This window comes from Melitaea cinxia, chromosome 24 (assembly GCF_905220565.1).
Source record: "Melitaea cinxia chromosome 24, ilMelCinx1.1, whole genome shotgun sequence".
In the NCBI taxonomy this organism is placed as follows: domain Eukaryota; kingdom Metazoa; phylum Arthropoda; class Insecta; order Lepidoptera; family Nymphalidae; genus Melitaea; species Melitaea cinxia.
The window spans coordinates 5,422,320-5,434,384 of record NC_059417.1 but is presented as its reverse complement, the minus strand read 5'-3'; the positions used below and the strand labels follow the sequence as shown (position 1 = coordinate 5,434,384).

At 34.2% G+C, this 12,065-nt stretch overlaps 2 protein-coding genes across 2 annotated transcripts; one reads left to right on the top strand and one right to left on the bottom strand.

Annotated features, from left to right (window-relative positions):
- Positions 1-384: 384 nt before the first annotated feature.
- Positions 385-4,691, bottom strand: LOC123665426. The gene is made up of 7 exons (XM_045599735.1): positions 4,586-4,691; positions 3,425-3,656; positions 2,987-3,176; positions 2,424-2,523; positions 1,809-1,934; positions 1,101-1,225; positions 385-578 (listed from the first exon to the last, which is right to left on the bottom strand). Exons 1-7 carry the CDS (start codon positions 4,689-4,691, stop codon positions 399-401), a joined length of 1,059 nt encoding a protein of 352 aa, XP_045455691.1. The 3' UTR covers positions 385-398.
- A 5,056-nt stretch (positions 4,692-9,747) lies between these two features.
- On the top strand, positions 9,748-11,844 carry LOC123665416 (vesicular inhibitory amino acid transporter). Its single transcript, XM_045599727.1, has 4 exons — positions 9,748-9,886; positions 10,214-10,373; positions 10,451-10,580; positions 10,660-11,844. The coding sequence occupies exons 1-4, from the start codon at positions 9,748-9,750 to the stop codon at positions 11,842-11,844; spliced, it is 1,614 nt and encodes a 537-aa protein (XP_045455683.1).
- The last annotated feature ends 221 nt before the right edge of the window (positions 11,845-12,065 follow it).

Genomic DNA, 12,065 nt, shown 5'->3' with positions numbered 1-12,065 from the left:
TATATAATAATATAGCTACGTCACAGTTGTCAATTTCATTTGACATTAGATTTCGTTATGTTTGTTTAAATTAAGAATGTGAATAAAAGTTAATAAAAATTGTAATTTTCGTTTCATTTGTTTTGTATCTTCCTATAAGTCGCTTATCATTTTATTGCCAAAGTTGTAGATCTCCTTACTTTGACAATATTGTTTTTTTTTTTTTTTTTACTTTATTGTACACCACAAGGACATGAAATACGTACAATTACATTTTTAAGATAGCTGGCTATTTAGCCACTTTTATAGACAGCTGAAAATTTATTTTCTGTAAATAGGTCTATTAAAATTATTCATTTGGAATACGTTTTTTTTTCAAATTCCGCTAATAAATGAAATACTAAATTCAGTTATACATTTTATTCATTATCAACAAAAACTTTTTTAACGGGTAGTTGAAGTTCCGGCGGTATCTGCCCTTGTATGTGAGGGTAGAACGCGCCCTGCATAGACTCTTGTAGATCTGACGTGTCATCCCCGGAACGTGGGTAGGGATGGTGGGGGGGTGCCCCCATCCATTGCGGATACCAGTATAGACCCTAAATAAATAAATGTCTTTAACATATGTATGTTCTCTCGGCCATCTGTTTCTATGGTAAGCAACTTTATGCTTGTCTTATAGGTAACAGCTGACAGGTATAAATAAATATACATAGAAATAATATCGGACCGACACCCGGAGCAGCAGCGTCTTCGGTGCGACAAAGCCAGCCCTGCGGTCACCAACCCACCTGCCCAGTGTGGTGACTATGGGCAACACACACGAGTTCACGCCATTTTTGGCGCGAACTTGCTCAGGCCTATGTCCAGCAGTGGACTGATATAGGTTGAAATGATATGATGACACCCGGAGCAGCAAGCAGGGCCACTACAAATTACCCCAACGGGTTAGTCAAAATTTCTATAATATTATGTTGATCGGTAAATATCACGATACACTACTATGCTAGCTTACAACTAATTCGGTTGCACATATGATATACCTATATTAGTTTTAAAATCAGGTGTACAAATAGACTTTAGTTTAATTATTTTAATTTGAATAAGTATTAAGACTTTACCTTATTATTCCCTGAGCCTGAACACGTGTATCTGTACTCGTTGACGGAAAGAGGGTCGAGGTAGCTGATGCCGGCAATGGAGCCGTAGTTGGGCGGGAACATGAACCAACACCCGTCCAGTGTATCTATCGTAGAAAACAGGTTTTTAGAAAACAATATTTCGTATACAATGTATTTATGCGCTTTATATTTGGCGTTACTCTTCTATACTAACATTATAAAGATGAAAAGTTTATTTGTTTGTTTAAGCGAAAAATTGAAAAATTATTTTTGTTTGATAGCCCATTTACCAAGAAAGGCTATCCACGCGGGCGCAAAGCTAGTCATTAATAATTATGCCTAGAACGTAGAATAAGCTTAGATATTTAGGGGTTTTTATATGTAAGGCCTCTGGATAAATCGATATATACGTGGATATTGATAAATTTAAAGAAATGATTTGTTTCTCTTCTTTTTTAATCTATAATAGTAAAAATAGATAAAATAAATAAGTTAATCAATTTATATACTTCTGAAATCATCTTATACATCGATATTTTCTCCGCTGATTTCGATTAAAAAAAAAGAAACATTAATTCAAATTATTTCTTTAAAATCAACTAAAAATGTAAAAAAGAAATTAACAAACAATTGTAACAAAAAACAAGTTTTGTTAATATGACGGATTGAAATTGATACTAATTTATAATATCTAGCAAAAAAGCTTACAAGTTATATTAGCGTAGTCGTGAGGAGGCTCCGTGGAGGCAAGGGTGTATGCCTCTGTCGTCTGCTCGATGAACGGTGGGATTGGAGATAGTCCCGAGCCGGGATCTCCCGGAATTATGAATGGTCCTGGAATTTACATTTCTGTTAGTAATATAATTCACGCTAAATTTACACTTCTACTGCTACTTTTTTGTAATGTTTCTTTGTGGTATACAATAAAGAGTATTTATTAATATTATTATTACTTACAATTGAAACAACAATAAACAAATTCTGTCAAACACACAAAACACAAGCACAAACGTCCAGACAGAAAACAACTGTATGACCAGTAAAAATGTTTGCCGTGGGCGGGAATCGAAGCCGAAACAGTCAGAGCTATGATTTATGACCTATGTGTCAATCTAAAACAATCACAGGTATCAAATACAATTACTTTTAGAAACTGAAATATAGAACCCCAGTTTTCTAGTAAGTATAAATAAAATATTATTTCATAACGTAGGTTACTTGAAGGATTACTTCGTTATTTTCTGCATAAGTATGTATGTACATGACTTCAAGAAAATAGAGGTGGACACCCAGTAGGTACTTTATAAAAAAAAAAAAATTTACCTCCATAGAAGTTAGTATTGTTCCATTCGCATACGTGGTGATCACATACTAGCGGTGTGAACTTCTCTTTCGTGTAATAGGTGTGTCCGTTTGGTAAAAACTAGAATAGATATATTAAATTATGATCAAAATCGTTTTTTAACGATGATGACTTTTTTTAACGATGTTGACAAAAATAAATATCGTGTTACTCATAATATATTTACACATAATTAAGTGATCTGCAACCTCTCCTAAAAATATTTTGGGATAAAAAGTAGGTATCCAGTATCCTAGATCGTAAGGTTGATTCAAATGAAGTGAATTTTCACAAAAATTCATTCAGCAGTTTTGTCGTGTTGTCAGACCGAGATACAAAAAAAAAATTATACTACAAACTACTATTTACAAAATGATAGCGATCGTTACTCATAGTAGGGAATATATCCGCCAACCCGCATTGGAACAGCGTGGTGGATTAAGCTCTGATCCTTCTCCTACATGGAGAAAGAGGCCTATGCCCAGTAGTGGGATATTACAGGCTGAAGCGTACTATTTACAAAATAATACTTAATTTTATTTACCAACATATAATCGAAATGTCTATACCGAATCCCTTGTATATTAAAGTCCAATATGAAGGAACCGGATGTTATAATACAGGACACGGCAGTTAGTGGCGGTAGTTTGTACATTATGAGGCCGCATTTGACTATCGCCTTTGGCAGTGTTGACACGTCTCTTACGTGTTGCAGGCTCTTTTTAAACGGAAATCTGTAGTGTTGAGAAACGAATTATTGTGCATGGTTTTTTTGTTTTCATATAGGATAATCTGTTTCTTTTTGTAATTTATTACATATGAAAGAATAAAAAAGTATTTATTTATTATAGATGATATTTTTGTTTTACAAATTAACGAACAATTTTCCACACCCGTTTAATCATAAATTTTTTAATCTCTACAGCATTTTAGCTTCCACCCATTTGATGGTGAAATAAAAAAAAAAAACCTATTTACATACCTAAAAATACATATACCAAGATGGCATTCCAACCCGTGTATATAATTGTCCATTTGAAACGCAACGCTCGGGTCCTCTTCCAGGAAGTACTTATTGTCGTCCATGAAATGCACAAAACCGAGGAAATAGAAACCACGACCCCTACAGTAAGGGGTGATCCCTCTACCGATATTGTATATATCGCTGTAGAGCTCAGACAGGAAAAGGTATACGTTTTTACCGCAGTAAAATTCTGAAATTAATTTAAAACTATGTACTAAAGTTACGAGTAACGTAATGATATATTTATTGGGTTTATAAAAAAAATATATGGAAAACGAGGTTTTATGAAGTGCTAGTAAACGCCAAGAAAATTTTAGCGTGAATTCATGTTTTATAGTCTGTTTTTTTTTACAAAAGAGTACCGAAAATTTTGACTCCATTGTTATTAGTCCAAGTAATAAACATAGAGTCCGTTCAACACAAAGGCTGTAGTTACATGCACACTCAGTTGACTCAGCGACAACCTGTGCGTAATATTTTAATGAATGAATCAGACAATATTGTTTGTGTAATCAGTCGTAGCGGCAAAGAAAATAAATCGCTTGAGTGCTATAAACAAATGATTTTACGAAAAGCTCTCATCGAAATGTGGTCCACAAACTTTATTTTCAAAATGAAATGCCTATTAGATAAAATCGTGAGTATCATATAGGAAAGTTCTGATTTCACATTTATTTCCAGATCAACATTGTACAAATCACTAAAAACTTTGGGTATTTTCCTATAATAAAAGAGGTAGAAACAGTATTTTAGTAGAAAGGCCGGATAAAGTTTTATGGTGACGAAAATATTTAGACGCAGTAAAGGCAGCCAGACAAAACGGAACTACTATATATTATTTAGATGAGTCGTGCGTAAATGCCGATCATACATAATCAAAGAAAACGAAAGTAACCGATATAGCCCACAGAATCAGCAAGTTGAAATGGCAGTGGGGTGATCATCTGTGTCGCATAATAGAAAAAAATCCAAAAAAATATATATTTGAGTGTCCCTTAAAAATATTCTGATAGTAAATATACATGAGTTCTCCTCTTCAAGTATAAGGAGCATCGCCGACATTATTTACAGGAACGCGACACTGATATTTTTTTCCAAACAAAAAGATACTTTGCTTACCTTGACTTAAATAAAACTCGGATGGTACTGCACCGCCAGCAGCTGAGTTGAATGTGGCCACTCTTTCAGTCTTTATCGCGTTGTGATTATCATACATTGTTAGCATATTGTCTATAGCATCATCCAGAGCGATCAACAATACCTGGATAAAATGTTTGTGTTAATGCAGAACAACTGAGTGTTACCTATGTAATATTAATGTAGAGGCTTTTCCTATAAAAATAGTTAGGGTAGACTGGATGAGTGTAGTAACAATTTTCATTTGACGGCAATAGTTTCGTTTGTAATTAAATTTGCAATACGAAAGATATTCTTTACTGTGAACATACATTTGGCTACGTATAAATAGTTATATTTCATTTCTCTATTATATACATAAGTCGTTAAAGCAAGTTAGAAATAAAAGAGAAAATGTCACAACCACCCCTGACATGTGGTCGGTAAGTACCCGGGGTCGATAGTGACAGCTTTAAAAAAAAACCATAATGGTCATTAATCACTTTTATTGTCCGCAATATCTAAATATTCATTTGGTTTGGGGGGGAATGAAAATGAGAAAATACCAGTTTTGCAAAATCCAACAAGAATATTCTCTTAAAGATTTCTGTGACAACAATAAAGAAGGTTTAGTATTTTTAATAAATTAATTTTACCTTCAATTCCTTGATGTGCATGTTGATAAACCTTCCAAGATGATCCGTTGCGATGTGAACATGTTCATTGATAATGAACTAGAAGACAGAAACACTTATGTAAAAATATAAAATAAAATTATGGTCGGTACGGATGCTTATATAATATAATAATATATTTTCATTAGACGAAATGTATTGCCGATACGATAACGATATATATTGTCTGGAACAAAAGGGAATTTTCTAATGTTAACGCGAATTTACTCATTATAATGAAACAACTTTTTTGGTTTCAACTATTTCGGTATTAAAAAACTTAATAAATCTTGATAAAATCCGAAAAAGTTGTTTCATTATAAAAGGTAATTTACCGGTTTTCTACAATGTAGGTTCGTCTGAGGTAGGGCAGCAGGAAATTTCCTGCTCAAAATATGGAGCAGCGCGACTGGGGTTAGTACCTCGACCTTACAGAAGATCACAGCTAAATAATACTGTTGTCAAGCAGTGGTGTGTTCCGGTTGGTGAGTATGGTAACCAGAGCTTTTGGGGGTAATTGGGGATAGGGTCAGCAACGCGCTTGCGATGCTTCTGGTGTTGCAGATGTCTATAAGCTAACGGCAATCGCTTACCATCAGATGATCCGTAAGTTTGCTTGCCGATCTAGTAATATAAAAAAATATCCCTTCCTCGAATAAAAAACGCATACAACCGTTCACTGTCTCTTACCATACTACAAATGTTGAGACGTATCGATACGTAAATAAGAAAAAGATTCTAGATTCAATCACAAGAAAATTTAAACTGTCTGCGTCGCCACTCCACTAAAGTTTGCCGAATGTAAAAAAAAAAATGTGTTGTACTTCTTCACGGCTAAGCACAATCATCTCTCACTTACTGTAGTTAAAGCTTTTGTTCCTTTATCTCTTTATTCTTTAAGTTTCCGCCAATATGCAGTGGATCAGTCGATCCATCAGATTATACTTAGGCCCTTCTCTTACACGGAAAAAGACCTATGCCCAGCAGCGGGATGTTACAGCTGAATCAATTAAAAACTCTCACTAAAAATAAATAGAACAGAACCTGATCAGGGGCTCGCTTAATCTTCATCATCTCGATCTGATAGTGAGCGAGATGATCCAGCTTATCAGTGGGGTCGTGGCCATAGATCTCATAAGCATCGATGATCATAGCCAGCGTTATGTTTTCGGTCGGCTCTTGACAACATGGGTGTCTGCGTATATCGTAGGCCTTCTAGAAAAATACAATTTTCTTACAACTTGTCTGAGTTATAAAATAGTTATTGTAAAGTATGTTTTATTGAAAGGATAAAACAGTGTCCAATGGTTATTATATGCAGAAGAACTGAACATAATAATGAGGTTCTTTGCGGTTCTGGCGTGATGCTAACGATATCTACGAGTCCCCAACGTGACGCTAAATCTCTAAGAGGTAAATTATTAATGATTATGTATATGTATTTGTAACAACAACAACACAAGTCGACAAGTAATAAAATGTCATCATCAACGTAATCGAAATCAATTCACTTCACTTCACTTCAGCCAATCGCAGTCTACTGTTAGTTATAGGCCTCCACAAGCTCGCGCAAAAAACCACGATGGGCAGGCGGTTTGATGACCACAGGGTTAAGTCAATTAAAAACGCGTTATTAGAGAAAACTAAAAAGTACTAGTCAGATCTCGCTCAAATTTAAAAAGGCTCATATGACAAAGTACCAGATTTAGAATTAAAAAAAATAATTATCAAAATCAGTGCGTCCTGCAAAAAGTAATGAGGTGAATAAAATAAAAAAATATATACGTAGTCTAATTGAGAACCTTCTCATTTTTTTTTTTTGTCAAGAAGAAATAGCTCAATTCATAAAATTCTTTATTGTTGAATCTTGATGACGAAAATTTGGTCTTTATTAAATTAGTAGGTCATTTTTATTTCCTATAAATTCTAACATAATTTCTTTGTCTATAAACTGTCTATAAAACAGAATTTCCTAATTTGCTTAATTGTCTTGAGTAGGTTGATATAATGAAAGGCAATTAAGTGTGGATATATGTATTGTAATATTATAATTTACAATATTAATTATTGCGACGACATTACAGTGCGAAGTTAGAATGGCAAATGGCGACAGAACATAATATAATAATTTATTGATCGACTATGTAACATATCGAATATCAATTTGTTTCTAGGTGCCAATATGGGCTAGAAGACATTACATTAATACGTAGACACACTAATATAAGGGCTTTTCAATACAGGCACCGGAAGTAAATTACTCAATACTACTACAATTACTCTTAGATTAGAGCGGAAAAACTAAGTAACACCTCAGCCTTAAAGCTAGTTAAGTGTTTTCTTTCACTTATAAATAAGTTAAAATTTATTTGAAATAACACGTATCTCATTTCTCTACAGATTATTGTGTAGATAAAAAATATGAATTAAAGACGCCTTGGCGCAGCGAGCATTGCACTGCCTGATGCGCTGGCCGTCACGGGTTCAATCCTCGCACATGACAAATATGTGTATAGACATAGTGGTCTGGGCGTTTGTGCTTGTGTATTCTGTGTGTCTTCGGACCCCCGACACAGGAGAAAATCCTACTGACTAAATCCTACTAAGTAAATTTTGAAAAGATAAAAAATATCAATAATTGTGTTTGCTCGCAAACGAAAAAAAAACCGACTTCAATTACATCGACAAGTAATACAACGTAGATCGACGAAAAAATAGTCAAGCAACAACAACATTATCAAAACACGCAACAACAACACGTTATCAAACAACGCATTATCAAAGATTACTCAAAAATTAGTTATCAGATCTCGATGAAATTTAAATGTGACCACATGATAAACTTCGGCTTTCGATTAAATTAAAAATCATTAAAATCGGTAAACCTAATAAAAAGTTATTGCGGATTTTCAAGAAGTTCCCTCGATTTCTCCGGGATCCTATCATCAGATCCTGTTTCCTTATCACGGTACTAAACTTGGGATATCTCCTTTCCAACAAAAAAAGAATTATCAAAATCCGTACATCCAGTAGAAAGTTATGCGGTATAATACAACGTAGGTCGACGAAAAAAGCGTCAAGTAAAAACGCATTATTAGATATAGCTCGAAAAGTAGTTGTTAGATCTCAAATAAATTTAAATGGGACCAATTGGCACACACCACCTTTCGATTAAAAGAAAATTTGTCGAAATCGCTCCACCGAGTCAAAAGTTCTGATGTAACATACATAAAAAAAAAAAAAAAAAAAAAAATACAGTCGAATTGAGAACCTCCTCCTTTTTTGGAAGTCGGTTAAAAATATAGGAACAGAAAAGATATATGTGATCTAGTTAATTTGTCTAGTAGGTAACTAACTAGTAGGTAGTCTAACCTTAAAATACGAAATCATTTCAAGTTTCCACGTGTTTATAAATTATTTACTATACACTAAATATAAGTGATGTATCAATATAAGTTACATTTACTAATTTTAGGTTTTACTTACTATAATTTTGTGTAAACATGATAAAAACAGTAATATTTCTAAGAGTCGAAGAATACGTAAGCCCATATCGCTTCAAACAACCATGTAACTCACAGAAAATTGTTACGAAAACCAATTAACCATCGCTAACAATCATTTAGAAAAACGTTTATAGTTTATGTAATCGAGAAAATGTTGATTGGACTTTTCAATATCAGGACATTTTTTGAGAACTTATCATACTACAATATTATACTTATATTAATAAAATGATACAAAAATTAAAAAAATTTACATTGCTATTATTATTAAAAAAGCGGGCGACTATATTTTCAACATTTCATACATCTCTATTTTAGAGTTTAACGTATATTAAAGTGCAAAGAATCGCTAATAAATCATGAACAATTTTTATTTATGCAACTTTGATCAAATTTCAATATATTCGTTGTTTTGTAAGCTATAATATATGAGGTAGACCTACACTTGTAATATATTTTTAATAAAAATTGTCACAAATGTTCGCCTAATGCCCTTTAGGCATCTTATACACGTTATATAGGAACAATGTTGTTCCAAGTCGGTACGCGTATCGATCGCCGTACCGCGCATCACACTCGCGTCGAACTTAGTCACCTATACGAGTAAAGCCGTGCCAGCCATTACAATAAAGAAAACCATTTAAAAATGGTCTAAAACTCCCAACATTTAACATCTTAAGTGATAAAAAACGAGTGCTCCAATCAAATAGTAAAACAGTCAAAATGTTTAACAATGGGGAAAGAAATTATCATCGTTAAAATGGCTGATCAAACCAACGGCACGGTTAAGCAATAATGTAAAAAAAAATTGTATAGTTTAGTGTAAAGAAGTCTTCCATTTTAGAATTAAGATAAAATAAGTATTATTAAAAATCGATGTCTTCCTGTTACGTCAATTTTGACATAGGATTAACGTACGAATATTGATATTTATAAGAGTATTCGCTATACAGTTTATAATTCGGTTTTCAAAAAAGTTTTAAAAATGCTCAACCTCGGGCGTATTAAGATTCCACCCCTGAAAAATGTGCTGGATGTAGCGATGCAGACTGTGAGACAGCAGGTGCCTGAGAAACCTGGACCCTCACCGCGCCCTCCGCAAAATGTTCGATTTGCTAATATGGGTAAGATCTTAACAACTCATTTTTTTTTACATATTGACATTAATTTTTCCTTATCACCAAGTTATGAAAAGTATTTTAGTTTTCTGTCTGTCAAGAATAATATTCGAAGACACAAAAAAGTTGGGTTTTTTATTACAGCCTTTCCAAAAAATACATGAGAATTCAGAATAGCTTGAAAAATAACAAATTTGCTATCTATGTTAGGTTTTCATTATGTAATACATAAGGATAAATCAAAGCAAATATACAAGTTAATGGTGAGACCATTGTTAAGTCTGCTAATAATATTATTTTCAAATGAAAATAATAGCATACGTCTTCTGTCAGATATGGGAGAGAGCTGTGAACTGTCGACTATGAACGAGACAACCTCACCCACATACCAATCTACCAATCCCACTAACCCATTTTTAAGTGGAGAACTACAGGCTGAGGACTCCTTTACCAGCTACCAGAACACTTATCCGCAACAAGATGGAGGAGCAAGGTACATTTTTAGCTGCAGAATACAAAGTTTAACCAGAAAAATAAATGACGGATAAATTGGAGTTTCGTTTCTTTCAGGACTCAAAGTATGCAAAGTGTCGACTTTTATGCTTCATCTGAAGAGGGCGGTTTTGAAGAAGGTGGTGGAAAACCGGGCGCTAAGATTAATGAATTTCAAGCAGCCTGGAATGTCACCAATGCGATTCAGGTATGTATATCAATTATTGATTAATTTAACAATCCCATATTGAAAATAATTAAACAAACATTTTGTTTAATTTTTCCAGGGAATGTTCGTGGTATCGTTGCCGTTCGCAGTTCTGCAGGGCGGATACTGGGCAATAGCTGCTATGATAGGAATTGCTCATATTTGTTGCTACACTGGTAAGATACTCGTTGAATGCCTTTATGAAGATGACCCAGTATCAGGACAGCGTGTACGTGTTCGTGATTCTTACGTAAGCATCGCTAAGGAGTGTTTTGGAAGAAAATACGGTGCAAAAATTGTTAACATCGCTCAAATCATCGAGCTCCTAATGACTTGTATTTTATACGTCGTTGTATGCGGTGACCTTATGATTGGCACCTTCCCTGGTGGCTTGATTGATACCCGCTCCTGGATGATGTTGACTGGTATATTCTTGTTACCACTCGCTTTTCTGAAATCGCTTAAAAGTGTCAGTATGTTATCATTTTGGTGTACTATGAGTCACTTGATAATTAACGCTATTGTTCTTGGTTACTGCATTCTCTATATTGGTGACTGGGGTTGGTCGAAAGTCAAATGGTCTTTAGATTTTGAAAATTTTCCAATTAGTCTGGGAGTTATTGTATTTTCGTATACATCCCAAATCTTTTTGCCAACTTTGGAAGGAAATATGGAAGATCGATCGCGTTTCGAGTGGATGCTAAATTGGTCGCATATAGCGGCCGCTGCATTTAAATCTATCTTTGGGTATCTATGTTTCCTTACCTTCCAAAACGATACGCAACAAGTTATAACAAATAACTTACGTTCAGCTGGCTTTAAAGGGTTGGTTAACTTTTTCTTGGTAGTTAAAGCGGTGCTAAGTTACCCTTTACCATATTATGCGGCATGCGATCTTATGGAAAGAGTTCTATTTAGGGGTAAACCAAAGACGATTTTCCCGACAATTTACGCTTTAGATGGAGAGTTGAAAGTATGGGGTCTGGCTTGGAGACTTGGTGTTATCATGTTTACGATTCTAATGGCGATATTTATTCCCCATTTCGCTATTCTCATGGGATTTATTGGCAGTTTCACTGGTACTATGTTGAGTTTTATATGGCCCGCTTACTTCCATCTTAAATTGAAGGGAAACCAACTGGAAAGTACGACAATAGCTTACGACTACTTCATCATAGCCCTCGGCATACTATTCGGTATCATTGGAATGTACGACTCAGGATCAGCTCTTGTAAAGGCTTTCAAGATCGGTTTGCCGTTTTAAATATATGTAGTGTTTTAGATAATTGTTGAACTATTTTTAGATTAACGCATTTACTTCGTGTAAGTTCGTCACTGATGCGATATATCTTAAAAATGTTAAACGCCAAGTAATATCTAGTCTGATGTGATTTTTCTTTTATTCCTTCTTAGATGTTAAATAATGATAACAGCTGTTACGTTATGATGTTCAAAATGTCTTCCAATAATAATATTATATACCTT

Excerpts from the sequence above, each read along its gene's own strand:
- LOC123665426 (XM_045599735.1), bottom strand. The coding sequence starts at position 4,691 with ATGCTAACAATGTATGATAATCACAACGCGATAAAGACTGAAAGAGTG. Across the intron at positions 3,657-4,585 it reads CGAGTTTTATTTAAGTCAAG|AATTTTACTGCGGTAAAAAC; the intron begins GTAAGCAAAGTA and ends AATTAATTTCAG. Across the intron at positions 579-1,100 it reads CAGGCTCAGGGAATAATAAG|GGTCTATACTGGTATCCGCA; the intron begins GTAAAGTCTTAA and ends TTATTTATTTAG.
- LOC123665416 (XM_045599727.1), top strand. The coding sequence starts at position 9,748 with ATGCTCAACCTCGGGCGTATTAAGATTCCACCCCTGAAAAATGTGCTG. Across the intron at positions 10,374-10,450 it reads CAACAAGATGGAGGAGCAAG|GACTCAAAGTATGCAAAGTG; the intron begins GTACATTTTTAG and ends CGTTTCTTTCAG. Across the intron at positions 10,581-10,659 it reads ATGTCACCAATGCGATTCAG|GGAATGTTCGTGGTATCGTT; the intron begins GTATGTATATCA and ends TAATTTTTCCAG.